This window comes from Leptodactylus fuscus, chromosome 5 (assembly GCF_031893055.1).
Source record: "Leptodactylus fuscus isolate aLepFus1 chromosome 5, aLepFus1.hap2, whole genome shotgun sequence".
NCBI classification, from domain to species: domain Eukaryota; kingdom Metazoa; phylum Chordata; class Amphibia; order Anura; family Leptodactylidae; genus Leptodactylus; species Leptodactylus fuscus.
Window position 1 is genome coordinate 108,937,025 of NC_134269.1, and position 26,970 is coordinate 108,963,994.

Below are 26,970 nucleotides of genomic sequence, written 5' to 3' on the forward strand. Positions count from 1 at the left end.
AGGGGCATACAACATTCATATGTTTAAACAAAAAAAAAAAAAGAAAAGAAAAAAAACAACTTTTCCAGGGTTGCACTGCAGTGATTAAATACTTCTACAGTTGCCAAAAGTACACCAGTTTCCCATGTGTCAAGTCTACAGGGCTCTAAAAAATACATTAAGTATATGTGCTAGGAATATCTCCTGCACGTAAGCTGAACACACCTAGAATGTGGTGTAAATAGAGTCTTGCAGATGGATCATCCAAAAATGTATTTTCAACAATCGCACAACTGCCAGAAACCAGTGAAACTTGTTTATTCAAAAGTGAATCTGACTGTTATATCATACTACGTTAAACCACAATGGAAGGTGTATATAAGGCTCTACTTACTTTACACCATATCGATCTCTGAACATTATATGGTCTCGAAATGTCCGGTTCACATCTAGATCAATCTGTCTGATATCAGGAGACACAATTCTTGCTTTTCGTTTCAGAACCTAAGAAAACACAGAAAACATTAAGAATCATCAGCAACTAATAAAACATTTGAATAGTCTATATTTACATTCAAATTCTTTCAGGTGCGCCTTAACCCATTAAGGACATGGCCTAGCTTAAAACTTCAGGACACACATTTTAATTTCACGAGGGCTTCAGTGGTTGCTACAGTAATGAATTAGGACACTCCCCCTTCAAGAGAGATGAAAGCCTGGGAGGTCCCTGCTCTGTGCCTGCATCCTGCAAAGTAGAGGAGAGGAAGCTACAGTAAAGTGAAAGTGAAACACCAGGTACATGCTGGATTACTATTCCTGTAATGTCAGGCATTTGGGGTTATTCATTTAGTTTTAGTAACTTCATGTGCCTCACATTAATAGCAGTTAACCCCATCATGTACCTTATATTAACCCCTGTGTGCCTCATATAAGGGTTACTAATATGTGAGACACATGGGGGTACTAATGAAGGACCTTAATTATGAAGATACCTAATTATTACCTCTATATGTCCCACATATCAGTAACTCTTATGTGAGGCACACAGGTGGTTAATGTGAGGGACATGATGGGGTTAACTGCTATTACATGAGGCACATGGAGTTACTAAAGCTGTAATGCATATGACCATACTTTTTATCTGCAATGGTAGATACAATTATGGACTATTATATTTCAATGGACCCGTACACATAGATGCCATCGCTTTTGCGGCCGTGTGTCCATGCCAAATTGAAGAGCTGCAACTTATGACTAGGCTTATACTCGAGTCAATAAGTTTTCCCAGTTTTTTGCGGTAAAATTGGGCCTCTGCTTATATTCGGGTCAGCAGCAATTTTACATTTTTGTGGGTATTTTTTTTTTATTTTTTTTATTTTTTTGCAGCATTCATTTGGGATAAAGGTTTTATTTAAAAGTTATAAATAGCATGGATTATTATAGCTGGATTACGGTAATAAAAATTTTTTACTTTGTTATTTTTATAGTTATTACTTTACAATTTATGTTTAGTTTACTTAGTCTACTGGGATTTAAACACTAGGAGCCCGTTTATGTGTAAAGTACATTACAATAATTCTGTATTGCAATGTATTATACTTCAATAAGTGAAAGTTAGGCTATATGCACACAACCATGTGCAAGTGCCAGCTTTGTGGTTGAACTACACAGACAGCACTTGGATGAAGTCTATGTGCCATATGTCCCTTCATGGACCCATTATTTTACTTCCGTGAGCCCAGATACAAAACAGACAGGTATAGAACCTATCCTGAATTATCAATGGGTTCACAGCCCCAAATACTGGCCTGTGATAACACACAAGTGTGTTGATGGGGCCATTACGATATAATGGTTCAGTGTGTTAGAAGAAACAAACACAGCTAGCACGCTGGCAATGCACAAGTTTGTATGAATGGAGCCTAAATTTATAACACTCCAACTCTGCAGAGTCATACAGCTTTTCTTACTATGGTCTACAGTAGTCCCCTAGTCACCATGATAATGCATTGGCACTCTGCAATCACATTGCAGAGAAGATGGTGCGGGGCAAGCAAAGAGACCCTTTAGAGACCACCGTCAATATTGATGATGGCATTAAATGAGCCAAATGGCTGCAGACAGTGTTTTCATTGCTTGGAACAATTAACAGAAGACGTTAACTGTGAGTGAGAACAATCTTTACCTCAGTTTGCATGAACAGGCGCATCTTTGACGTAATTCTACATCGTGGGGAGGGAAGTAGTTAAAAAGAACCTGTCACCTCTCCTGACATGTCTACTATAAATACTTGTACTCACTATAATATAATAATTGTGGAGCATCTTTATTTACATGTGTTGAACAGTGTCTATTGTTCTGGTCAGTCAGCGGATCAGAGCAAAGGACATTAAAGGGAGTCTGTAAGAAGGAAACTATGAAACTAATGACAGTATAGGGCTGCTTCTACATTTTTTAAAGTGGCCTTTCTTTTTCTGCATTGTAGCTCCATTTTCATGCATTTTATTGTTATGTAAATTAGTGGAAAGGGGCTTTAGAGGAGTTTCTAATCCTGTCCAAGCTTCGCTCTCCACTCTGGATAACCACCTATAACTGCAGACAAAGTGTGACACATTGTGAGTTGCCACTCAGGCAATGCAGGGGTTGAAGCTAGGCAGCAGTTAGGGATAATTATGTAGGGCAGGGCCCCTAAAGTCCTTTTGTTCAGCTAATTTGTATTTAAAAAAAAAAAAAAAAAAAAAACGCTGCCTTTTCATGGATTTGTAATACAGAATAAAGAAGGCATCTTTGGAAAGCGGAGAAGCCTTTATTAATCTTACACCGATTTTCCTGCTGACAGATAGGGGGAAAAAAACTCTGCAGTCTGCAGACCTTCAATTTTTATTTAAACGTTGACATACTGTATATGTGAATGGATACAAATGGAAAGTCTTCAATTTGTATCTGTTAATAGGAAAAACTTAACGTCCTTTGCACTGATCAGAACAACAGTTATCGTGCAAGCAGTGCAAACATAATTTATTCATAGATTTCTATGAGTAAAAAGTTAATAAAAGGATGTCACCAGTTGAGAGTTTGACCCTCCACATATGGACATTCTCTAATGAGTGCTGACCACTTCAAAAAAAGGGGAGCAGCAACACCTACTTGACAATCTCTAAAATATCTTTCATGGTATTACAGCTTTGGCCCATTCACTTGAATGGCAAAAAAAACTGCACCACCATGACTATAAGCAGAGCAGTGTAAACAGTGAAGAGGAAGCAGCACTAACAATGAGAACCTCATCCCATTCAAATAGCTGATCAACTAGGGTGCCAGGAATTGTTCCCCTAGTAATCTGACATTGATGAGCTACCCGGAGGATAGATCATCAGTATTCTGAAGCAAGAACACCTTTTTTAAATATAGCAAAATGTAACAAAATCTTACCATATAAAGGTCTTTTTTCTCTTCTTTTAATTTTGGGACTTCCAGTATTAAAGACCATACTTGACCTCGCAGCTGAAGGGGAATGCCTTTGTAAATTCTTCTGTGAAGCTTTATATAAATTTAAAAAAGTAAAATAAAAATTAAAGAAAAAAAAAAAATCAATCGATAAGGTGAGAGAAATGAAAGGAAATAATGTACACAAAATTGAAGCACAAACTACCGAAAAATGCAGAAAAATACTGTACATGCAGTTTCAACAGTTGCTTTTTTCTAAGCAGCATCAGTGATGTACTATGGTTTCTGAAATTAACACTTATATGCTTTGCCCTCAATTTCTGTTTAATTCCCCCACAGGTTCTGGACAAAACCTGCTTGGGGTTTGAGCAAAGTGCATTACAGTTTACCTTAAGCAAGATATGTCCAATGAAACTGCAGAGATGGAAAACACTTGAAACACTTCTAACACCAGAGCCACAACCTTGGTCTTGTTTTAATGCTAAGAGTCATTCCTTTAGCCCACCTAGTTTTTGACATGTCACAGGTTAGAGCAGACTGCATATACAAAGTTTCACTTTAACCAGATGTGTACAGGAGAATTCATACAGCTGACAGTCTGCAGAAAGAGAAGATTTTGTATTCTCCTGTCCTTGTCAATTCAGATAACCCCACAGGAACTTAGCAAATTATTTCAAAAGGTCCCTATTAAAATTTAACTTTTATTATTTTTGTTTAAAACACGAAGATCCCCAATTAGATTAGTAAAGACTAGCTATGCTGGACCTCTTTTCATGTATAGGAGTTCCCTTTAGGGTTAAATTGTTTCAACCCTCACTTGAATCTTTTGAGTTCACCACTTTTACTACGTTCAAACAGAACCCTGTGATAGGATCAGATAACCCTTTTTAAATCACCAGCATACTAGTGTAATAACACTCAAATGTCATTTAGACAACAATGTAGCTAAATCAGTTATGGTGAGTCATGTCTTAGTGGTATTGCTCGTGTTCCTAGTCCCGTCGATCCTATAGGACCAGGCTGCTACACATTCGACCCTCACCTGATAAATACTATGATAAAAAATGCTTTGACGCGTTTCCCTAACTGTTCATCAGGAGGTACGTTAATCTAGCATAATCGCACAGTGGATATGCGGTTAAAACCGCAGTTCACGGGACCATGAGGGTTGGCCCCGTTACTTAAGAGATCGACGCTGGTCTCTGCTCGGGCTCAGCTCTAAATAGCTAGAGCGCCCAAGTCTCTGCCTCTCCTGAACACGCCCTCTGCCCTCCGTGATCCAATCCATGATCACAATGGGAACAAGCCCACACAGGAGGTGTGTACAATATGCAGGGCCGGCAGAAGTTCAGATCTCACGCATGTGCGAGTACTTAATAAAAGCACACGTCGCTTCTCGCAACATGGTAAGTCCAGGTAAGTGTAAGTAAGTGTAGTCCGTACTTTTTTTTTTTTTTATCCATCATTATCAGAAAGCATACTTTCTATTTAACTCCTTATATTTTGCAACCTTAAAATTCAGGCAACAGAACTGATATTTCTGATATCCTCGCCACTCAAAAACAAAAAACTCATAAAAAGTCTTATGTACCTACAAAATTCAAGGTGTCCTAATTCTACACTGAAGTAACATGTAAAAAAGGTATGAAAGCGGGAATATAGAGAAGGATAAAATGTTACTAGCTTAATGTTAAAATGCACCAGCGTTATGTACCAGAAGCATTTATTAATCTGAAGAAGGGAAAAAAAAGTGAAAATTTTTGAGAGGGTTTTTGCAATTTTATTACCCTCTGCACAGGACAGGGAATATGTGTCAGCTTGATAGCAGACTAAACTAAGGGACACTCAGCAAGCTTGAACACATGGTGCAAAAGGTTGTTCTGAATGCTCCAGGTCTTTGGAGCAATGGTGTGGATGTAAGTCCAATGATCACTTTAATTCTATAGGGCTGCCAGGACGGGAAGAAAAGGTTTACACCGGCTATGTTTTTATGAGAAGATATCCAACCACCAGAGACATCGGTGAATAACTCTTAGATTCTGCTGTTACAATACTGTACAAAGATAGGACTATTCATGAAACTTTAACGCCACTATTCAGCATGTTATACAATGTAAACTTAAACCCAGGAGAGAAAGCTGTAAAGCATAACCAGTTCAGAAATGGTTTCTACATTACCTTTTCAGAGTTCTTATACTTGTCCCAGCTCTTCAACATTTTCAGCCATTTTGAGGTTCTCTCAATTTCTAGAAATTTTTGCTATAAAAATAGTAGATTCATGTTGTTACCAACATAATGTGGAGCTTACAAATTTAGTAATTTCATATAACAGCTTATTATAGAATGTTGTTATTAGATTTGATGGGAAAAATTCATAGCAGATCATCTTCATTATAAGTGGACATATCTCACTCGGTGAATAGTTGCATATACCAGAAATTTGAATAGCCTTGTGGAAAGAAGAGGGGAATAGAAAGGCATGAATTTATTATTTTAAGTAAGTGTTAAAGAGGTTATCCCACTATAGACTGTGCCCTCCACAGATCTCAAGTATTTGATTCCATATTGAGACAACCCCGTTTAAATAAGATATAGACGTGAAGAGTTTTGTTCCTTTTAAATAAGGAATTAAACGTTCTTCCTATCTGAGCATGGTTAGGTATAACTTGCAGATTGGTGAGGTCTGACCACTCAGATCGCCTCTGAACAAGAGAACAAGTAAGTTTTGGCCCCAGTTTGGAATAGAGCGGTGGTTGTTCAGTGGCTAGCCACAGACAGACCAGTGCTGCAGCTGAACTAACTCCAGCATCTACATCGAAATGAATAGCGTGCACTGCCTGATCACCGCTCCATTCAGAGCAGGACACAAACCTTCCCTCTTCTCCTAATCTATGGGGTTCTGAACGGGAGGACCCCCATCAATATGCATATTATGCCCTACTCTTTCTTTGGCTGAGGCATCACTTGTCCAGACCAGAAAACGGCTTTAAATACAAGGACAATGGCGCACAATCTGAAATTAGATGAGAATAAGATCTGAAGCAGCGTAAGAAATTATTATTTTGCAAAAAGAGTAGTGGATGTCTGAATCAAACTTCTAGCAGATGAGTTCGGAAAAATCTTTGCCTGGGATAAACGTGTCAGATCCCATCTTACTACTGATTGTTCTAGTATGGTACTTTATCAAAGACTATTACAATATTCCAGACTACAGAACCCTAGATTTAAGGCACTTACTGTAATCATGACTTAAGAAAAGCGGCCCGGACACAGCAGTACTTAGCACAGATAAAATAGCAGGAAACTTAAGTACATTATACTTTACAGACTAATTGTTCCTACCACTTCCTACAAAACAATATAGATGCATTAGCATTTGTTATACTATATTAGTAGGGCAAGTGACATTTGGCAAGACTATTAAGTATACCTAATTCTTTCTAACCTCATAATACATTTGCATACGGTTTACATTTCCTAGCACCCGCTCACACTATGTTTTGTGTGAAAACACATACAACACAAAGATAATGCCCATAAATATAAATACACTTTTCCTGCCATTCCGAGAAAAACTGTGCAAATAAACCAAGTGTCGCCTGTGTAGACAGTAAACGATTTTACAAGCAGGTAAATAAGAAGGGACTTTATTTACATGACTAAGGTCTGCTCAAATGGTATGTTACAGCAGATAAAAAAAAAAAAAAATTCTGGAAAATAAATCTCATGACTTGTTGGTAAGAGATTAGAAACATTTTTTGGATCAGGAGTTTGCAAAAAAAAATAAAAAATTTAAATGTGCAAAATAAATACCACACAAATAAAGGCACGACTTTCATACGCAGTTCCGTAACAGTTAAAAGAAATTCTAACATATCAAGTATACATACCCTGTCAACTGCTCCATCGTGAATTGGTAGTTCTTCCTCACTGAAATAAAGGAAAAGAGAATTCATAAGCTGCACGACATCTCGTCATCCAGTTAGAGGCAGTATAAGCACAGTCATTATTCCTCTGCAATATTATAACCATCCACATATCAGACAAGTCACTGAATGCTCCATGGTTCTTAGCAGTAAGTTTCCATATATTTCTATATTCTTCCCAAGTGATACATTTGTGTAGACAAAGGCCTTGTTGGGGTCAGCCTGTCAACTGGTGGTAAATAGGGATAAGCAGGCAGACAAAACCCAACCTTTCCAGGCTAGCTGTCTATTTCTGAACGATCCCTATTGTCTTTGTACAGTTTATTACAGGGAAACTATATATAATATAGTTCTAGAAATCTGCAGGAAGACTTCAAGAGTGTAGGAACATGCAAACAAACGTGTTAAAATGGATGTGCTAAACAGATGTTTAAAAACAAACTAAATAAAAAAAAAACAAAAAAAAAAAACAACAACTTGATGTAAATAGAGTCAAATACACTGCTCAAAAAAATAAAAGGGAACACTTAGGGTCCATTCACACGGAGTAAACGCGCGCTCATTTGGGCAAAATACAGGTGTAAAAATAAGACTTCCATTGACTTCAATGACATTTTACATGTGTATTTTGACGTGTTTTTTTTTTTTTTTTTTTTTTACACGTGTAAAAAAAAAAAAAAAAAAATGTAATTGAAGTCTATGCATCCAGCCGGCAGAAGGAGTTCTTATACACTTGATAAAGGGTCACGGGACCCGAAACGCATTGTGTGTGAACCTTAATAAACTTGTATGCAGTTAACAAAAATTTCTACGGGTAAAGCGCAGTCCTTTTGATGGTCCTTGGTATCACTGAAGTCAATGGGAGTCTTATTTTTACATGTGTATTTTGCCAAAATGAGCGCGCGTTTAACTCTGTGTGAATGGACCCTTAAGCAACACAATGTAACTCCAAGCAACACTGATTGACAATCAATTTCACATGCTGTTGTGTAAATGGAATAGACAACAGATGGAAATTATTGGCAATTATCGAGACACACTCAATAAAGGAGGGTTCTGCAGGTGGAGACCACAGACCACATCTCAGTACCAATGCTTTCTGGCTGATGTTTTGGCCACTTTTGAATGTTAGTTGTGCTTTCAGACTTGTGGTAGAATGAGATGGACTCTACAATCCACACAGGTGGCTCAGGTAGTGCAGCTCATCCAGGAGGGCACATCAATGTGAGCTGTGGCAAGAAGGTTTGATGTGTCTGTCAGCATGGTGTCCAGAGGCTGGAGGCGCTACCAGGATACAGGCCAGTATACTAGGAGACGTGGAGGGGGCCATAGGAGGGCAACAATCCAGCAGCAGGACCGCTACCTCCACCTTTGTGTAAGGGAGAACAGGAAAAGCACTTCCAGAGTCCCAAAAGTGCATGTGTCTGCACAAACGGTTAGAAACCGACTCCATGAGGATGGTATGAGGGCCCGATGTCCACAGATGGGGGTTGTGCTCACAGCCCAACACCGTGCAGGTCGCTTGGTATTTGCCGCAGAACACCAGGATTGACAACTTTGCCACTGGCACCCTTTGCTCTTCACAGATGAAAGCAGGTTCACAATGAGCACATGTGACAGACATGACAGAGTCTGGAGACGCCGTGGAGAACGATCTGCTGCCTGCGACATCCTTCAGCATGAGAAGTTTGGCAGTGGGTCAGTAATGGTGTGGGGTGGCATTTCATTTGAGGGCCACACAGCCCTCCATGTGCTCGCCAGAGGTAGTCTAACTGCCATTAGAGATCATATGCTGGTGCGTTTGGTCCTGGGTTCCTCCTAATGCAGGACAATGCCAGACCTCATGTGGCTGGAGAATGTCAGCCCATTCCCCAGACCTGAATCGGATTGAGCACATCTGTGTCTCTCCATCCACCAACCACAGACTATCCAGGCGTTGGTAGATGCTTTAGTCAAGGTCTAGGAGGAGATACTTCAGGAGACCATACACAACCTCATCAGGAGCATGCCCAGGCGTTGTAGGGAGGTCATACAGGCACGCGGAGGCCACACACATTACTGAGCCTCATTTTGACATGTTTTAAGGACATTACATCAAAGTTGGATCAGCCTGTAGTGTTTTTCCACTTTAATTTTGTTGTCATCACATTCAACTTTGTACAGAAAGTATTCAATGAGAATATTTCATTCATTCAGATCTAGGATGTGTTATTTGAGTGTTCCCTTTATTTTTTTGAGCACTGTATATGAGAATATCTTCTATTAAAAACTAAAAAGGGTTGTTTTTTTTTCAGAACTTAGTAACGATTGTCTGACACCTGGGAGCGCCACAGATAAGCTGTTGGAAGTGGCCACAGCACTTGGTTGAGTACTGCAGCCTCTTCAGTGAATACCAAGCACAGTACTCAATGTTCATTGCACATAGGGACAGTGTTTAGAAATTGTAGCTTAGCCCCATTCCCTTGAATGGGATAGAGCTGCTACTGTACAACATACATAACACCATTAGCACAGGGAAGAGCCAGTAGTGCTTGTGAGCATCACGCCCTCTTCAATCAACTGATCTGTGGGGGTCCTGGATCCCATACCATCAATATGAGAGTCCTAGAAAAACCCCAATAAAAAATAAAGTATATTCACCCCTGCAATTCCCATTTGTTCCTATTCCAATAACCTTCACTGACCTCCTTGATGAATGCAACAATTATTTCCTTACATTAGGACATGAGATTGGGAATACACTGGCTGGAGGGATACCCCAGTGATTAGTTGCAGCAGTCATATGATCCCATTTCAAGACATCACCACTACAGATGGAAGTAGATACAGGAACGGTATCGCTAGGTGGAGTATGCTTTTTGTACACCATTGTTGTCCATTTTAGAATTTTTATTTTATTTTTCTTTTATTAGAAAACCTTTTTAAGCTAGCCCAGTGATCAGATGGTTGACGCAGATTTAACTTCAGAATTCCCTAGCAATCAGCTGTTTCAACAATGAGCTAGCCATAATTTTCAACCTAAAGGGGCATATGAAAATGGGGTGTCCCTGTGAAAAGCCCTTTACTAAAGAGAACTAGAAGTAGCATGATCATTCCAATGGGAACACTACTTAACACTCAGAGGGCCTCTTACAGTAGGTTCACACTAGCGCTCGGGTCTCCAACATTGGAATCCACATAGGGAGCTGAAAAACAGAGAGCCTGTCCGTTTAATAGCGATTATCTCCTTGCTACACTTTTCTCTCGGCTGATTTTAGACAGAATCTGTGGCAGAGACTCCAATGCAGATGTGAGCCTAGATTTACAGAAATTTTTGCAAATATATAGCTTAAATTATGGCAAGTTAATGAACATAGCCATATTTAAATGTGTCGACAATTAGAAACTAAACATTTTACAAATACAAGCAATGAAAGATTTTGTACAGTTCTAGAGATTTTCTCTAATCATCTTAGAGATGACAGCCTTTTGTCTTGGTTGGTTGCCACTGGATATGACCATGGATATAGAAACATTCTATGGAATGGCATTTGTCAATAACAGAGTCATGTTTCTTTATTATGGCCAGGTTATCATCTCATGCATTTAGTGTCCCTGTCTGATAACCTCTCCACAATAAAGAAATTATAGCTGCCACCACTAAGATGGTTAAAGAAATTTTTTAAAACTTTGCTGAATTTTTAACTTATTTAGCTTCTAATTTACTACAAATTTAAATATAGTTCTCTTCCTAGAAAAGTCCCTTTAATAGAAAGGGAAAGGGAATAGAAATAGAAAATAATAGAAAGCTGCCACATTGTATGCATAGACCATTCCCATCTTCTGGCTCACATAATACATGAGAATATAGTGCTAATAATAATATGTTTATTATACCACGTAGAAAATGTCAGCCAGGTCAAAAGAAAAGAAATTATAACCTGTAAAAACACAAACCTATACTTATATCCAAGCTGAATATTCAATTTTCTAAATTACATTTTTTGCAATGTGAAGAAACTTACCACTGGTCGTAGAAAACAGATGATCGCACCCATAGTGCTAACAACAGTCTATCCCAGATATAAAATCAGAAATCCAGAACTGGGGAGTTCTTAAATGAATGTATGCAAATATCAAGTGGAAATAGGAAAGCTACGCTCCTGTAGTTCCTCAATGTTGATGTGCAATAATGCATTCTTATTAGAGATGAGCAAGCCATTCAAATCAAGCCAGATACGACTCAAAATTTTCAGGATCGACCTGAACCCAAAACTATGGTGGTTCCTCACCCGCTAACAAAAAAATAAAAATACACAGTCACCTTCCCTAACTTCTTCAGAGTCTCCTGGCAGCATCCAGCACTCTGTGCCCCTTTTCTAGCTTCCTGGGCGACACCATATGCCCCAGCATCATAACACGGATGTGCCTCCTATTGACCCAGGGACGACTGATGCCACCCAGGAGGCCAGAGTATAATCCATTAAGAACTACGAGGTTTGACTATGTTTGTTTTAATTACCTAAACATAAGCAGTGTTAGAAAAATTCACCCCTAAGGGTAAGTTCACATGGCAGAAAAGGTTTCCGTATCTAGCCGTGACGCCGATGCAGTGTACCGGCATTCAGTTGCATCATCACGCTCCTGATTAGGCCCGGTTGAATGTGCCTATTCAGGAGTGAGTCTTGATCCGCGAAATCCGCGTTAAGATACGGTGCGTTGATTTTTTTCCCCACTAGCTGGGGAAAAAAAATGGTATTGGGAAAAAACTGCTAGAGATTCCCAATGAAATGAATGGTAGGCAGCTTCGCAGGCAGATTTCGCCTCAAAATCCACCTGCAAAAGACTCCTTGTGAACATACCCTAAAGCTGGCCTATATCAACTACTCCCTGTTTTTCTGTATAAACAGAGATAAAAACCCATTTGGTAGCAGTTTTTTCCCCAGTGACCAACTCTCCACTACCATCTTCCTAAAACAAAACCTTCAGACAAGCTGTTTACACTGGTTTTACAACAGTTCTTGTACTCCATACGGTGATACCATTTCCATCTCTGCATTTTTTGCCTTTTTCGGCAGAAACCAAATGGACATCATGCAGACCCCATTATAGTCTATAGGGTCCACAGTTTTCTGTGGATATCAGATTTTTAAAGTGGATTAGGTTTCCGTTTAGGGGGTTCCCAAGCGGACCTCCCCAAACACTGATGTGAACCTAGCCTCAAGCAATTTTGAGAATAACGTATATGCATAACAGACTTGTTTTCTGATAGATGAAATGGATAGTTCTGTTAGATCAAGTGGCCATTTACGCCATCTATATTGATGCTAGCAACAATTGGACAGATATCTTTAGGTGTATCCGCACCAATGCTGCCAGACAAATCACAACGCAGCTTATCTGCCCTGAGAACAAAAGGATCACATGTCTTACATACAACACGCCAGATACTTTTTAGTCCTCTCAACGATTACAACTAATAAAATCGTCAGGTTCGGCCAAAATTCATCTAATGTGTATTGCTTAAACACAAGAGCCTCTAGAGAACACTAGATCAATGTGCCTCATCTATTACACCTTACTGATACATCGGTCTGCTCTTTTAAGGGTCAGTTCACATGTGAACCGTCCGCGCGGGTTTTGACACAGAGAGAGGCACGGCGAGCCGCGTCTCTCTCTGTTCAAAACCCGTCTGCCGTGACCATCGCGGTCGCGGCTTTCCCCTGCTATGTCGGCTCAAATGAATGAGCCGACAATGGAGGGTGCTGCGAGCCGCGGTTCCCCCTGAAGATAGGACATGTCGCTTCTTTTCTCCGCTAGCAGCAGCCCGCTGCTAGTGTAAAAAAGAAGATCGCGGTCTGCATAGACCACCACTGTAAAGGGGCGGATTTTGAAGCGAAATCCGCTGTCAAAATCCGCCCCTTTGCCCACGTGTGAACGAGCCCTAATGCTGTTTGTTGGAATGAGAGCCTAAGTTATCACCCATTATCCAACATATTTTACTAATCCTCCTTTTCCCCATGGGCTTTAAATATTCTGAGAAGGATACATGGGTCCACTGAACTAATGCTTTCCAATAAATTACGTCATTGAAAACCACTAAGACCTTCAGATCAACAAAAATCTTACATAAAGTAGTACTAACAGACTGAAGACTATAAAAAAAAAAAAAAATGGTGTGAAAAGAGAAATTACATCTGATGTGAAGGTTTACTCAGGACAATCTATATTAACATTCATGTGCTGTTTATTACCTCTTTAGGATAATTTATCTCACTATTATTACAACCTTGCAGTATTCAGGAGATGAGAGAAAAAAATACGAAATATAAATGTGCAATTCTCAAACTCTTCCTACAACTATATTTTGATTTTTCCCATGCTAGTTTATGCGACTTTTTTCTTATACAGGACATTTAATAAAACTCTAACAGTCTGACCCTGTAGACCCGTAACTCACTTAATTTACATGGAAATGGCTAATAAATAATATATGAGACTAGTTTTAATTTGTATCTCCAACATTTTTATGTGCGCTGCAGGCAACAGTGTGAAGTGACAAATTGCTTAAACATAAAAGTCTAAAAAAAATGGCCGCTCAAAATAACATAATTCAGGAGAACACGAAGCATTTTAGAAAAGTGCTTCGGAATTTAAAATGGTTATAACATCTAAATTGCTTCTATAAATGTACTTAAAGCATAAGGATATAGTACTTGGGAGGTAGATAAAGAGATACTGAACATATAACTCCAGTACAGAAATGGGCAACCTAAAATCATAAATGGTGAAGTGCACAATGTTAGGTTCTACAAAATGAGACACACTTTATCCTTAGTATTTCAGGTAGAAGCAACAATTCAGAACAGTGAATTCCCAAGTCTGGAAGAGAAAACTGTGGACAAATAGTACAGTGTAAAAGTTTTAGGCAGGTGTGGAAAACAATTAATCAAATAATTTGATTATTTGATTCATTGGATCCTAACCTCAGGCCGAGAGGGTTCTATTCTGGCATCTCCCATCTCAAACAAAGCAACCACACAGTAGACGATAATAACATTTGGGACACGTGAGTGAGCAGTTGCAATGCATTTTCTTGTGTAGGTGAGGAACACTGCTGCAAAGTAGGAATGCTTTTCAAGAATGTCACTTAAAATGCTTGTTGAATGAAGAAAATCACATCAATATTTGGCGAAACCACCCTTTGCCTTCAAAACAGCATCAATTCTAGGAATACATGCATACAGTTCTTGAAGGAACTTGGCAGCAAAATTACAAGGCAAGAGGGGTTTCCTTTGCTGTTGAATTTCAACATGCCCAATCATTATTTGCATTCCCTTGCTCTAAAACATATTATATGAAGCATATACCATTCCTTCTTCAGTAAGGACAGGACAATAAACTTCTGCCCACGGTTAACTTGCAGATACCAAGGGATCAATCCTGGTGTTTCTGATCCCTGATGGCAGATGTGGGTGAGCAGCTGGTTAGTACATTCCCCGTCAATACTACGTTCCAGCCCGCTTTTGTACTGAACTCTTTTTCTATGTTCACACTGCTGAATATGCTGACTTGTCCTGTTCACTTATCCGTAGCTCTCATTTTCATTACAGTCAGGATTACAATGAAAGGTAAGAGCTCTGTTAAAAGGACCCATTATTCACAATAAGTTTATCTACTAAGTCACAGAACATACCTGGCTTAGAGGGATGTGTTGTGATGCACATTTATTGAAAGGCCCTTTCTTGTATTAAACATGTGCCTCAAACCCCGTTCTGTGACCAAGGCTAGAGCTTCTCCATAAATCAGTTGTGCCCTGCACCTGCTGGGTCTTTTATTAAAGAGGATCTTTCATATCCTCATAAATATGCGATTGGCTACAAAGCCAACACCCGGTAAGTGCCCTGGTGGTGGAGACATTTCAGCACAGATATCTCCCCACTGTCAGAAGGACGTTCCTCATACCTTAGCATCATTGCTGGGCTGTGAGGAATGGGCACACGGCAACCCCACCCCCATAGTCCATGTGGCCACTGTAAAATATCTTTCTATCAGCTCGGACAAGATAGTTGCTTCCATAAACATACAGGAAACAGAAAAAAAAATAGAAAAAAAAAAAAGACAATTCCCTTTAAAATCCTACAATTTTTTCGGTGTGACATTCCCTTTAAACAGGGAGAATATCCTTTGGTCAGAATAGAACCGTGTACACAACAGCAGTATTCATTAAAGGGATTCTACCATTAAACTACTTTTTTTTCTAATTACCACGTCGGAATAGCCTTAAGAAAGGCTATTCGTCTCCTACCTTTAGACGTGGTCTCCGCCGCGCTGTTCCATAGAAATACTGGTTTTAACCGATATGCACATGAGCTCTCTGCGGCAATGAGGGCGGGCCCTAGCGCTGAAAGGCCGACGAGCGCATCCCCATTGCTGCCTGAGAGCTCTTTCCTGCGCCGCCTCCTTCTTCTGCAGCAACTCCGCCTCTTCTGGCTTCTCTTGCTCTTGTAGTTCGATACAGGAGCATAGAGAGGCCACCTCAAAATGGCTGCGCGGCGGAGACCATGTCTAAAGGTAGGAGACAAATAGCCTTTCTTAAGGCTATTCCGAAGTGTTCATTAGAAAAAAAGGTAGTTTAATGGTAGAATCCCTTTAATGTAACTCAATAATGTACAGGAGCACTGCAGAATTATACCCAAGGAAGAATACACTGCTGTGTCAGTACTGCAGTTATGGCCTCTAAGAAACAGATTATGCTATCCGAATAATACTTTTGTTTCTGTGCAGACTACCTACTGTCTAATACAAAAGCTTTGAGAAGCAAGTATTAGGGACAGTGGCTTGACATCAAAGATTCGACCCCATAAACGTCAACACATCTGAAAGGTGCACAAAAGTGAAAAAAATCAATAATGAACTAATGCTTATTACAATCCACATTGCTGTACACTTTGTATTGGGGTGGACTATTTGTACAACTTCATATTCTCTGCAGATCTCACTGTTAAATCCTTTCCAAGACTCTTCAGCTTTTGTTAAATATTAACTGAAACCGCAACAAGTTGATAAAAAGGTGGCGACGGGCGAGTGTGAGGAAAGAGAATGAAAATAAAAAACAGTAAATGAAACGGTTTGTCTTGATTTTACGCTGTGAATGAATCACTTGAGCTCCCCAGACTAACATAATTTCATTTTAAAAAGACACACATTAAAGTTTAATAACTGAAAATCGGCATGCAAGCACAAACTCAATCAGCCAAATACTCTGGCAATAAATGTTATTAAACTGCACACAATATCTCTGTCCAATCTTCCCCAGGCACTGCAAACAGACACTTACTGGAGAAAGCCAAATCTATCGGTGACCTTGTAAACGAGATAATCTGCATCCTCCCAAGGTTCAATCTTCGCACCTTCTCGGCCCTATTGTTGAAGCAAAGTAGAGTCATTGAAAAACTATTTTGGACAGCAAAACTGCACCATATATGTAAAAGATACAATTTTTAGCAAAAAAAAAAAAAAAAACCTTATAAAATCCTACATACTTTTCTTACCTACATTTTCAACCACTTTTCATTTTTTCTAGCATTTGAGACATAAATATGTATTATAATATGCTTTATTAATGGATAATGGCTTCTTTTTGTGAAATTCTGCACTGAAGCCCCCTTTCTGTCTTTTGTTTATTCTATTCACTATTTCTCTATTACCAGCGGAAAATCTGCTGCCAAAAAACTCTGTGTGAACTAGCCCAAAGGGTTATAGTGAGCTCCACTTATTCTTCTCAGGTCAGTGACATCATATCTAGCGATGAGCAAGTACTATTCGAAACTCCTGTTTAGAATACCACGCACCCATAGGAATGAATGGATGCAGCCGGCACGCAGGGCCGGCATATGCCTTAAATAGACCGAATCTTCCCCTTCCTCGCACGGCTGTACACTAATGCCAGTGGGGGGTTAGAATGAGAAACTAAAGTGTCATTCACTCCATATAATAGGCTATCCAGACTGCAAAATGATAGAGTGATAGCTATATTTTCAATCTTAATCCTACCTCTGATGAGATGCCCCGGTTGATACCTTTGGGGCACTGAAATGAGTTAGGTGGCATGTTTTATTAGGTAGTAACTGTAGAGAAGTCCCGAGGGTAGATATCAGCCTATATGTGGATAGTTGACTGGTGAAAAACTAACAAAGGTCGTGATCCGGGGCTATATCTTCTCTATGACCGCGGATGATTTGCTCATCGCTGTGATACTTCATAAAGATTTAAATGAATCTGGGAGGCACAGTAATAGTAGTCTTACTTGCCTGAAGGGACTTCGCTGTGGCTATTTGGCCGTTTTTTAGATCGCTTTTTACCTCCAAAAATATGGGTGCGATCTGAGTTATGAACACTGGTTTATGGGTTTGGGGTTTGTTTGTTTTTTGTTTTGGTTTTTTGTTTGTTTGGGGGGGGTACAATTTTAGTTAAATTATTTAATAAAGTTGCTTTTATGGGAAACGTCCTAGTGAGATAGGTTTACTCTCCTGTTTGTATTTTGGCAACTGTATTTGAGGCACGTTATACAATATAATTTCAAAACCTACTTGTGATGGCAAATAGTAAAGCAATCATCCTCAAAGCCCAAGAGATCCCTTCTAGGGATGAGGACACGTAGAAAAGATGATTTTTCATTATACATTTTGCTGTAGTTTTTTTGGTCAAAGACAAGGGTGGCTTTAAAAGGAAAGGGAAATACAAAAGGAAACACTATACTTGTAACTACTGAATTCACTCTTGACTGTCTCAAAAAATAAAAAAGAAAAACCAAAAAAAAATGCAGCAAAATTTGCAACTAAGTATCTTACGCAAAATGTGAGCACACATTTGATAATGATATCTCTTTTACTTGGAGAGCTTGCCTTTTTGCATGACTGCACCATTCTACAGAAGTACAATAAAATGACAAACTATCATTAGTTTCAGAGAAGCCAATACAATATTGAATGTAAATATACCTGTTCAAAATTTGCCACACAACATGCACCATGAGATATATACCCAATTTACATAAATTTGGATTATACACATTTTTCTCAGAAAGTACATGACCACTTCATCACGGGAACAGAAATGTTTGAAAGTAACAAGTAGCATACACAATGGGCTGAACACCAAGAATAGAGAAAGCCTGTAAAGTGTTGTCCACGTGTTTGAACGTGAAGGCCCTCCTTGTAGAAAGCAGGGAGACATACTGCTTGCTCATGCTGAGATCTCGCCACTTGCTGCACAGCGATCATTAACGTTTCTCTATTTCACACAGAGCTGATATGAAGTGAGAATATGGAAAAAGGTGAAGTGAATAACAATCTTGTCATATGTGCTTATTAGTCTCATGTCTGCATACAGAATGATATAGTGTGTAGACTGGAGTAGACACTGTTCCTCACACACATGCAAAAGCTGCCATATTCCTCAGAGTTGTAAATGACTTGCATTAGACTTTTAGCCTCCATGGAGCCAAGAGCCAATTTTCACTCAGAAACCTACCATACAAATTTCACAGGAGGTCGACAGACCTAGATGTATTTTGGATTGTTTGATAAAAGTGGAGTCCACAGAGAATGAATGTATGGACAACGTGTAAACTCTAGAGTAGAAATTTATTAAACTGTTTAAAAGAAAATCTTTGCTTCTGTTGTCTGTAGTAACCAATTGCATTGCAGCTTATATTTCAAACCCCACCCTTGAAAAATAAAAGCTGCACTGTAATAGGTAGCTAATTTTCTTAAATCTGCCCCTTCTCTAGGCAAAGGTGCATTAACCCAGTGACAAATAGCAGCAGGTCTGACCACAAAACCACCATGACTCCAAAGCTTCTGTATCTCATGTATTCTATGTACCTACACAAGTTATAGGAAAGTTGGTCAAAGCTGAAAATTTTACTAACTGTATGGGGGAAGTGGAAACCAGTTACCCAGAAAAACAAAGTCTCAAGAGCACTCAGTGTGAATGTTTTCTGGAAAATACAAGTATGCAAGCGCTTTTGAGTCAATTATTTATTCTAAGTCACTTTTTTTTCTACAGCACAATGTAGACTACACATCAGAGCTTCAGTGTTTCTCTTTAAAACATACTTCCAGCTATAAACAACAATAGTACAGGTAAATATAAGAAACTTTGTGATAAGTAGCTTTGTAATTTAAATAAAAGAAATAGGTTTTCTTCTGTACTTTTCAGGTAGAGTTACTTTCTACACAGTCTATGAAGAGGCTGAGGAGGCTGGAAGAGAGACTCAAATAATTGCTGCTGCTTCATTTTACTACTTTATGCTCTTTTAATACTACTAGATTGTAGATATGAGGCTACCAGAGCACAAGGCTACCAGCTGGCAGCAGCCCCCTACTCAACTCCTCCCTTCTTCACAAAGCTCTGTGTGTAAGGCTGATCAGGATCTTATGTAAATAAGAAATCAGATTGAAGATGACGAGTAGAACAGCTTGTGGAGAAGAAAACCGATCTCCATAATAAAGATATATTAAAGTTTCTTAAAAGTTGTTACTAACTAGAAGTACGCTTTAACTATATGGAATAGCTTAGCAGAATGCTTAAATGCATACAGAGGCGTCCAGTAAAACAAAAAGTAACATGCAATATACAGTTTACGTTTTAACATGGATTCCTACGGTTTAGTGATGCCACTATAGGAAATCTGTGATAGGCATCTGTCATTAAACCCCCATGCAGCCGATAGAAGATGATGGTGAAATCACCAAGAACCTATAAGCAGCTTTTCTGGCACAAATAGTAACTGTATACAAAGAGAAAAGACAGCATGATGTAGAACATGTTGGCAAAAGCTGGACTAACTACAATGGTACAAAACTAAAAAAAAAAATACAGATATTTTCATATCTGACTTGAGTCATTGTTTGAATTTTTGAGTCCAAACTACACAAAATGTTAAACACATCCATATAACAATAAACACTGACTCACCTTGTCATATTTGGCAACTATGTCGGCTCGTTCTTGTGCAGATTTAAAAGCCACATCCTGTTCTGAATCTGGATCTGTACATAGTAAAGAAAAAAAAAAAAAAAGAATAATTACATAAGTTACATGTTCATACTTAAAATGGTTTCCAAAATTTTTACCAGCAACTCCTTCTCTAAGGGGTTTTTCTGCACTTTGGTAATGATGGTCCATCCTTAAAAGGGGCACTCCAGTGATTTTTTTTTTTTTTTTTCTCATTCTATCCTCTCAAAGACCATCCCTTTAATATTAAGAGTTGTCTACTCACAATATATTTCTTTATATTGTCTTACACTTTTAATAAGTGACATAAACACAGTGTGATTGGTTTTATTTGTAGTGTAGGTTGCTGTGCAAAGGTGTCTCTGTATGCTGCTTGCAAATACTATTGAGAACTACCACCAATGGTCTTTTCTTCTGCCATAACTAGTCAAAATGCCTCCCAGCATCTCATATAATCTGTTCCCTATAGCCCCTCTGAGATACTGCACACAGTTCCCCCTCTCAGTCATATCACTATGAAGCCATTACCTTCCGCAGTGTTATCAGCAGCAGTTAGTAAACTTCAACTTCCTTCTTCAACTTGATGTCGGACGCCTGCACAGTACGCTTTGTTCGGCAAACTTTGCCGAACGTACTGTGCATGCCCACGGCCATAGTGCCGACGCCGCAATTTCGCGCATGTGCAGTACGTTCCTCAAAGTCTTCGTCGAATAGAGCGTACTGCGCAGGCGTCCGACATCAAGCCGAAGGAGGAAGGGGAGGATACAGAAAAACATAGAGGCGGCGCTGCAGTCTGTTTTCAAGCAGCAATGGGGACGCCCCCATCGCATCTCCTATGCTGGGGGACGCCCCCATCGCTGCGAGAGAACTAATTAGCATACCGGTACAAACCGGTATTTCGAACGAACGGCGCGGCAGAGAGCACTTCCAAAGGTAGGAGACGAATAGCCTTTCTAAAGGCTATTCTGACGTGTTACCTAGGAAAAATAGTTTTTTAAATGGTAGAATCCCTTTAACAACAAATCACATAAATGTGACTGAGCTGCAGTACCAGGCACAGCCACTATAGAAAAATATATTGCTGAGCCTGGCAAGCAACAGAACACTGCACATGTTTGCAGTTGCATTTGGAGCATTTACGCTTCCACACCTATTACACCCTGCACACATCTGTAGGGCATATTTCAGAAACATTTATGCTATTAAGATTTACAAAGTAAAATAGATGTAGAGAGAAGCAGATGGCAATATGAGGTACAGGCCAGGAAATACTTCATACCCACTGAATATGAAAAGCCACTGAAACAAAAAGAACCGCTGTGCCCTCTAAGCCCCTTCCATTCCAGCCGTGTCTACCGAGAGGGTTATTAATGCACTCCTCCGCCAGGGACATTTAATTAACTCGACTGTCCACTTTTCTTGGCATTTACATTGGATTCCTAGGAAAGGTTGCCCATGCACATTTATATTCATGTTATGCAGCGACAAGATTAATGTTGTAGGTGCTGTAAACAAAACGCCTGAACATCAAGACGAAAAAGCCAGACAGATTGCTAATAATTAACTAGGCACATAAGACCATTTATACTAAAATGCCCGGAGCGTACCCAGGAAGCTCAGCTTCTAGATATATTTATATCCATTTTACCTATAGCAAGTAAAAGATGAACCAGTAAAAGTGCATTGCTCTCATTGCGCTACCAGAGCAAAAAACTTATCTCTGAAGTGCCAGTTTTGATTTCCCTTTCCTCTTGTCAGTAACATAGTGTCAGGACATGAGGCAGATAAAAGCAGAACACCACTGACCTCCATTCATGCTCCTAATTTATTGGAGAAATTCATTACCTTTTTGCTCTCTGTGGAAATGTGCCTTTCTATGGAAATGTTAGACTGGTAACATCAGTTTTCTCAGTGCCTGGCCCTAAACAGCTGTCTGAGCTCATTCAGGCTTTGATTTTGAGCACCAGGAGCCAGCAAATCTAATAATAAACTGTAAAAGAAATATGTGGCCCCGGGTCCTAGAGTGTGAAATGGACAATGAAGTGTCTTATTTTGTAGGCAATGGGTTCTGTGTCTGAGGAATGGCAACAGACAGTTCAACTGACTAGCCTTAGGGACTAGCCTTAGTGAATCTTCAAATACTGGCACATACATATGAGATTATTATAAATAACACACTATGGCTATTTACAACACCTCATATACAGAATTATATAATGGTTTTATAATGGTAATGATATTTACTGTATATAGCGACAGCACTTTACAGTTGGAAAAATAAATTGCTTTGTCTTGCATTTGTTTTTGATAAAAGGTTTATTAATACTGTTACAAATGGAACACCCCTATAAGTATAAAGCACACTGGAACAAAGTACAATTGCAATTTATTAGGGTACCAATTACCATATCATTTAGGATCTTACAAAGAGGTCTTTGTGATAAATTGTTGGGAATGCAGTCTTAGCAGCCTACATATTAACCTTAAGTGTCCAACAGTCTTAGGCTCCATGCACACCACCGAGTATGCTTCCAATGTGGGGCAGAGTCAAAATCCTCCCTGCAGCTCCATGTCTATTAGGCAGTCTTAAGCTACATTCAGATACAGAAGTTTAGTTGTAGCTTTCAATATTTGAAATGTAAAATGAAAAAAACGGAGGCAAACTCCAAGTATGAAAATGTACCAGTCAACCCCTAAACCTAACCAAGCAAGGTTATCTGAGAGTTGGCATAATACATGAAAAAGTCAGCTGCAAAGATAGAAGTTAACTCATGAAACTATCAAGGGCAGAACTATGTGGAGGTCCCTTTGTTGCTCCTACTTCTGGCCAATGGGAAGAAAATTCTGAGATGCATAGTTACCACTAAGATTAGTAAGGAAGAAAGTTAGCTTCTTGAAAAAGAAAAAATATATATATTGAAAACCTGGAAGTCAGGGGACTAGAAAAAATAAAAAGACATGGACGTAGATTAATACACCAATAATAAATTGGGCATGCTTTACTCCAATGTACTTTGCTTCAATTGTAGGCCTCTAAAAATAAATTTGACACATTTTGGATTTTTCTAAAGACAACCATTGAAAGCAATGACTGCTATATCAATATATCACCCAGGACCTTTCCCAGTAACTATTTTCAGCAGCTGTATGTAGACATATGTGCAAAGTTAATCCAACTGGGCTCCTATATAAATGAACACAAGTCGTGTGGCACAGTCACTACAAAGAGAACAGAATTATCTGCCTATATCTATGTTCTCTATAGGATAAGAGAAACAGATGGGTGGGGATATAAGAGGATCTATCCTACAGATATGTCATCATTATCATTTGCACAGAACACCTCTTCAAATCGGGCAATTGTCAGGGGTTAAGGTTTGAACTTATGACAGAGAGAGGAAAGGATGGAGAGGAACGCACATATACCAAATGCCTGTGGATAAGAGAGGACCCTGCTCACGGGAGTCAGTGATGGGTCTCCATTGTGTCAAACTGCGGAGACCTGGTGGTCAAAGCACCCACACTCCTGAGCATGTGCCATGTATTAAATAGTATGTATTAAAAAGTACAGCAGATGTTGGCAAGGTGATTTATTGACTACAGCATGTTAACTTGTTCCTCACCAATGGCCAAGAACAGGTTAACAGATACTGTAGTCGCTTTAAGGTGCACCACCTGGTCCCTGCTGAAATACTGATGATCTGGGCCAGGGACAGGGCTGCTGCATGCTCGATCATAAGGTGTTTCAATGCTGGGAAACGTCTCATACGTATTAATACACAAGATATTTCAATGCATAAAAATGCTTTTACCGGTGACCTCTGGAGCTCGCTTTCACAGGATTGCTAGCGGGTTGTATAATGGTTGCTGGTATGGTACCCACAACATTTAAAAAATAAGAAAACTGTAGCTGTCAATGACAAGTCCTTCAGAAAACAATGATATAAAATCTCTAGTGTATGGCCAGCAGTTTTATAACTCTACTTTTTCCAAATGTCTTGAAATACATGTGTGAAGAACAGAAGGTAATGGTAATGTACACGTGAATTCCACAAAACATCTCTGCAATGCCCATATTTAGGTAGGATGTGTAAAAAGAAAAATGCATTTGGAAGTAATTCTACCAATCATACACATTTTTTAGAAGACAATAGTCAAAAACAGGAAATCCCTGCCACTGTGTATTTAAGGCCTTTCCATTGTATGGTGTAAAGTGTGAAAAGGAACGCAATGACATGAGCTGTCTAGTACAGTAAGGATCACACAGGCTTTCCTGTTAATAATGAAGCACTGAAAGAACAAAAAATGACTTATTTCCAGCATCAGGCATTAGAACGCAACGCACTGAGGCCAGGCTACTATCCAGTTTTACATTTTTCTTCTTTTAAACATAAATAGATAAGTAGACAGACAGACACAGACAGACAATCCTTTAATAGTCCCACCGTGGGGAAATTGAGTGTGTTAGAGCAGCATAGATAATACAGTAACAACACAAAATACAAATACAAAAGCTCCACAGTAGAGGTATTACTGTGACAGTAGGTACAGATAAAAAGGAAATAAAATAGGAGAGATATCACGACTTCAGGATCTTTCAGTTCTCTGTATGGAGTGATCTACACTTAGCCCGGTGTTCACTGAATAGCTTATCCTTAGTGGACAGGAAAGACTTGCGATAGCGCTCCTTCTCATACTTGGGGTGAAGCAGTCGGTCACTGACCGTACTGTCCAGCGCTGTCACGGTCTCATACATGGGATGGGAGTTGTTCTCCAGCATGGAGCTCACCACAGACTGTATCCTTCTGTCACCCACCACCTGCACTGGGTCCAGGGGGCTCCCTAGGACAGAGCTGTCCCTTCTAATCAGCCTGTCATGTCTATTCCCATCCCTGGTTGGTATGTTACTCCCCCAGCAGGCCACTCCAAAGAAGATGGCTGATGCCACCAAAGAATTGAAAAAGGACCTAAGAAATGCCCTCTGGACTCCAAAGGTCCTCAGCCTCCTCAGCAGATCGAGCCTGCTGTGACCCTTTCTGTGCAGCACATCCATGTGATCAGCCAAGTCCAACTTATTATTGAGGAGCACACCCAGGTACTTATAGGTGTTGACTATCTCAATGCCCGTCCCCTGGATGTCCACGGGTTTTGGAGCATATCTCCGCTCGCGAAAATCCACCACCATCTCCTTGGTCTTCCCAGCATTAATCTTGAGGTGGTTCCTCTGGCACCAATCCACAAAATCTCGGTTTAATTCTCTGTACTCCCTGTCATCTCCATCTGTGATGAGGCCTAGTATTTCAGAGTCATCCGAATACTTCTGTAAATAGCAGCTAGATGAGTTGCCAGAGGCTAAACTACATGATATACAATTAAGAAGGAAATCAAAATTATGGTACCATATTATGCTCTGAATGCGCCATCAAGTTGTAAAAACTAGAAACACTGAAAACAGCAATACTCCCCAATCACCACCTGTAGTGTTCAGATACTGCAAAGTTCCCACTTGTCTCACCTTCTCAACACACAGAAAATGACTACTCAGTCCAACACCATAACCAACCTCAGTCAGTGAGAAACATTTCTTGTGTGTCAACAGGGACCAGGAAGTGGAGGCCCGTGAAGGACCCAGGTAGAGTTGGAAGTGGAGTGGAAGGGGACCATTGAAGAGAGCATTGCTTTTATATATTAACCTACTGTGGCGCACTATTTTTTTCTGCAGTTCCAGTGGTTTTATTCACACACATAACAAGGGGTAGTACCATTACTAGAGTGGGACCCTAACTTCACTAGATAGTGTGCTAGCTACACCTCACTTTATTTAGTAGAAAATGTTATTTCCTGTCATTACTCTATGTATGGAGACACAAGGTAGAGTACATTGTTTGACTAAAGAGGAGGTGATACAGGCTAGCAAAACATCCTGCAGCTGTAGAAAGGCTGCAAAACAGTCCCCTTAATATCAGAATTGGAGTACCAATTAGACTTAGTTAATAATTTTAATAACTAGTTATATTATGTAGTCAATCACTGACCACAGCACTTACAAGCTAGTATTGAGCAATGCTAGACCGATCTGTTCACAGAAAAGCAGGGGAAAAATGTTTAGCAGGACTGATCAATTTCTAATGGTCAATCTTCACAGATCTACCTGCTGATAATGTAGTGCTTACCTTTCCTGAACAATATGGACACGATACAGTCTAGAAACTGCTCACTTTAAATTTGTACATTTTCATATTGCTATTAAAAGCCAGCAAACAATTCTCCGGGAACTAATAAATCCAATAATAAAAACACATAGCTGGCTGACAACACTGGGATGGCAATGTGCAGCACTTACGCCGTGCCAAGTGTTGTCTTTATCTTATTAGATTCGTATTTACTTACACACAAACAATAGAACAAAGTATTGATCCACAGAGAAGAAATAAACACTGAATTATTATATATTGCTATCGGGTCATTCCATATCAAGTGATCCAAATAGGAATATTTTTTTACCTGACGTCTTTGGATTTTTTTTATTTTTATTTTTTATGAAGTACAACTTAAGTTAATTACAAATAAAAAGTTTCGAATTTTTTTCTTCATCAGTTAATTTTTTATAGACTTC

At 39.4% G+C, this 26,970-nt stretch overlaps 1 protein-coding gene across 3 annotated transcripts in view; it reads right to left on the minus strand.

Annotated features, from left to right (window-relative positions):
* The window catches only part of USP6NL (USP6 N-terminal like), a 118,899-nt gene that overhangs the window by 36,083 nt on the left and 55,846 nt on the right, over positions 1 to 26,970 (minus strand). For all 3 annotated transcript variants that reach the window (XM_075273986.1, XM_075273985.1, XM_075273984.1), the window contains 6 exons: positions 20,316 to 20,389; positions 16,672 to 16,754; positions 7,317 to 7,356; positions 5,605 to 5,685; positions 3,412 to 3,519; positions 374 to 483 (listed from right to left, as the gene is read on the minus strand). In XM_075273986.1, coding sequence (XP_075130087.1) covers positions 374 to 483; positions 3,412 to 3,519; positions 5,605 to 5,685; positions 7,317 to 7,356; positions 16,672 to 16,754; positions 20,316 to 20,389 — 496 coding nt within the window. The remainder of the gene's footprint in view (positions 1 to 373; positions 484 to 3,411; positions 3,520 to 5,604; positions 5,686 to 7,316; positions 7,357 to 16,671; positions 16,755 to 20,315; positions 20,390 to 26,970) is intronic.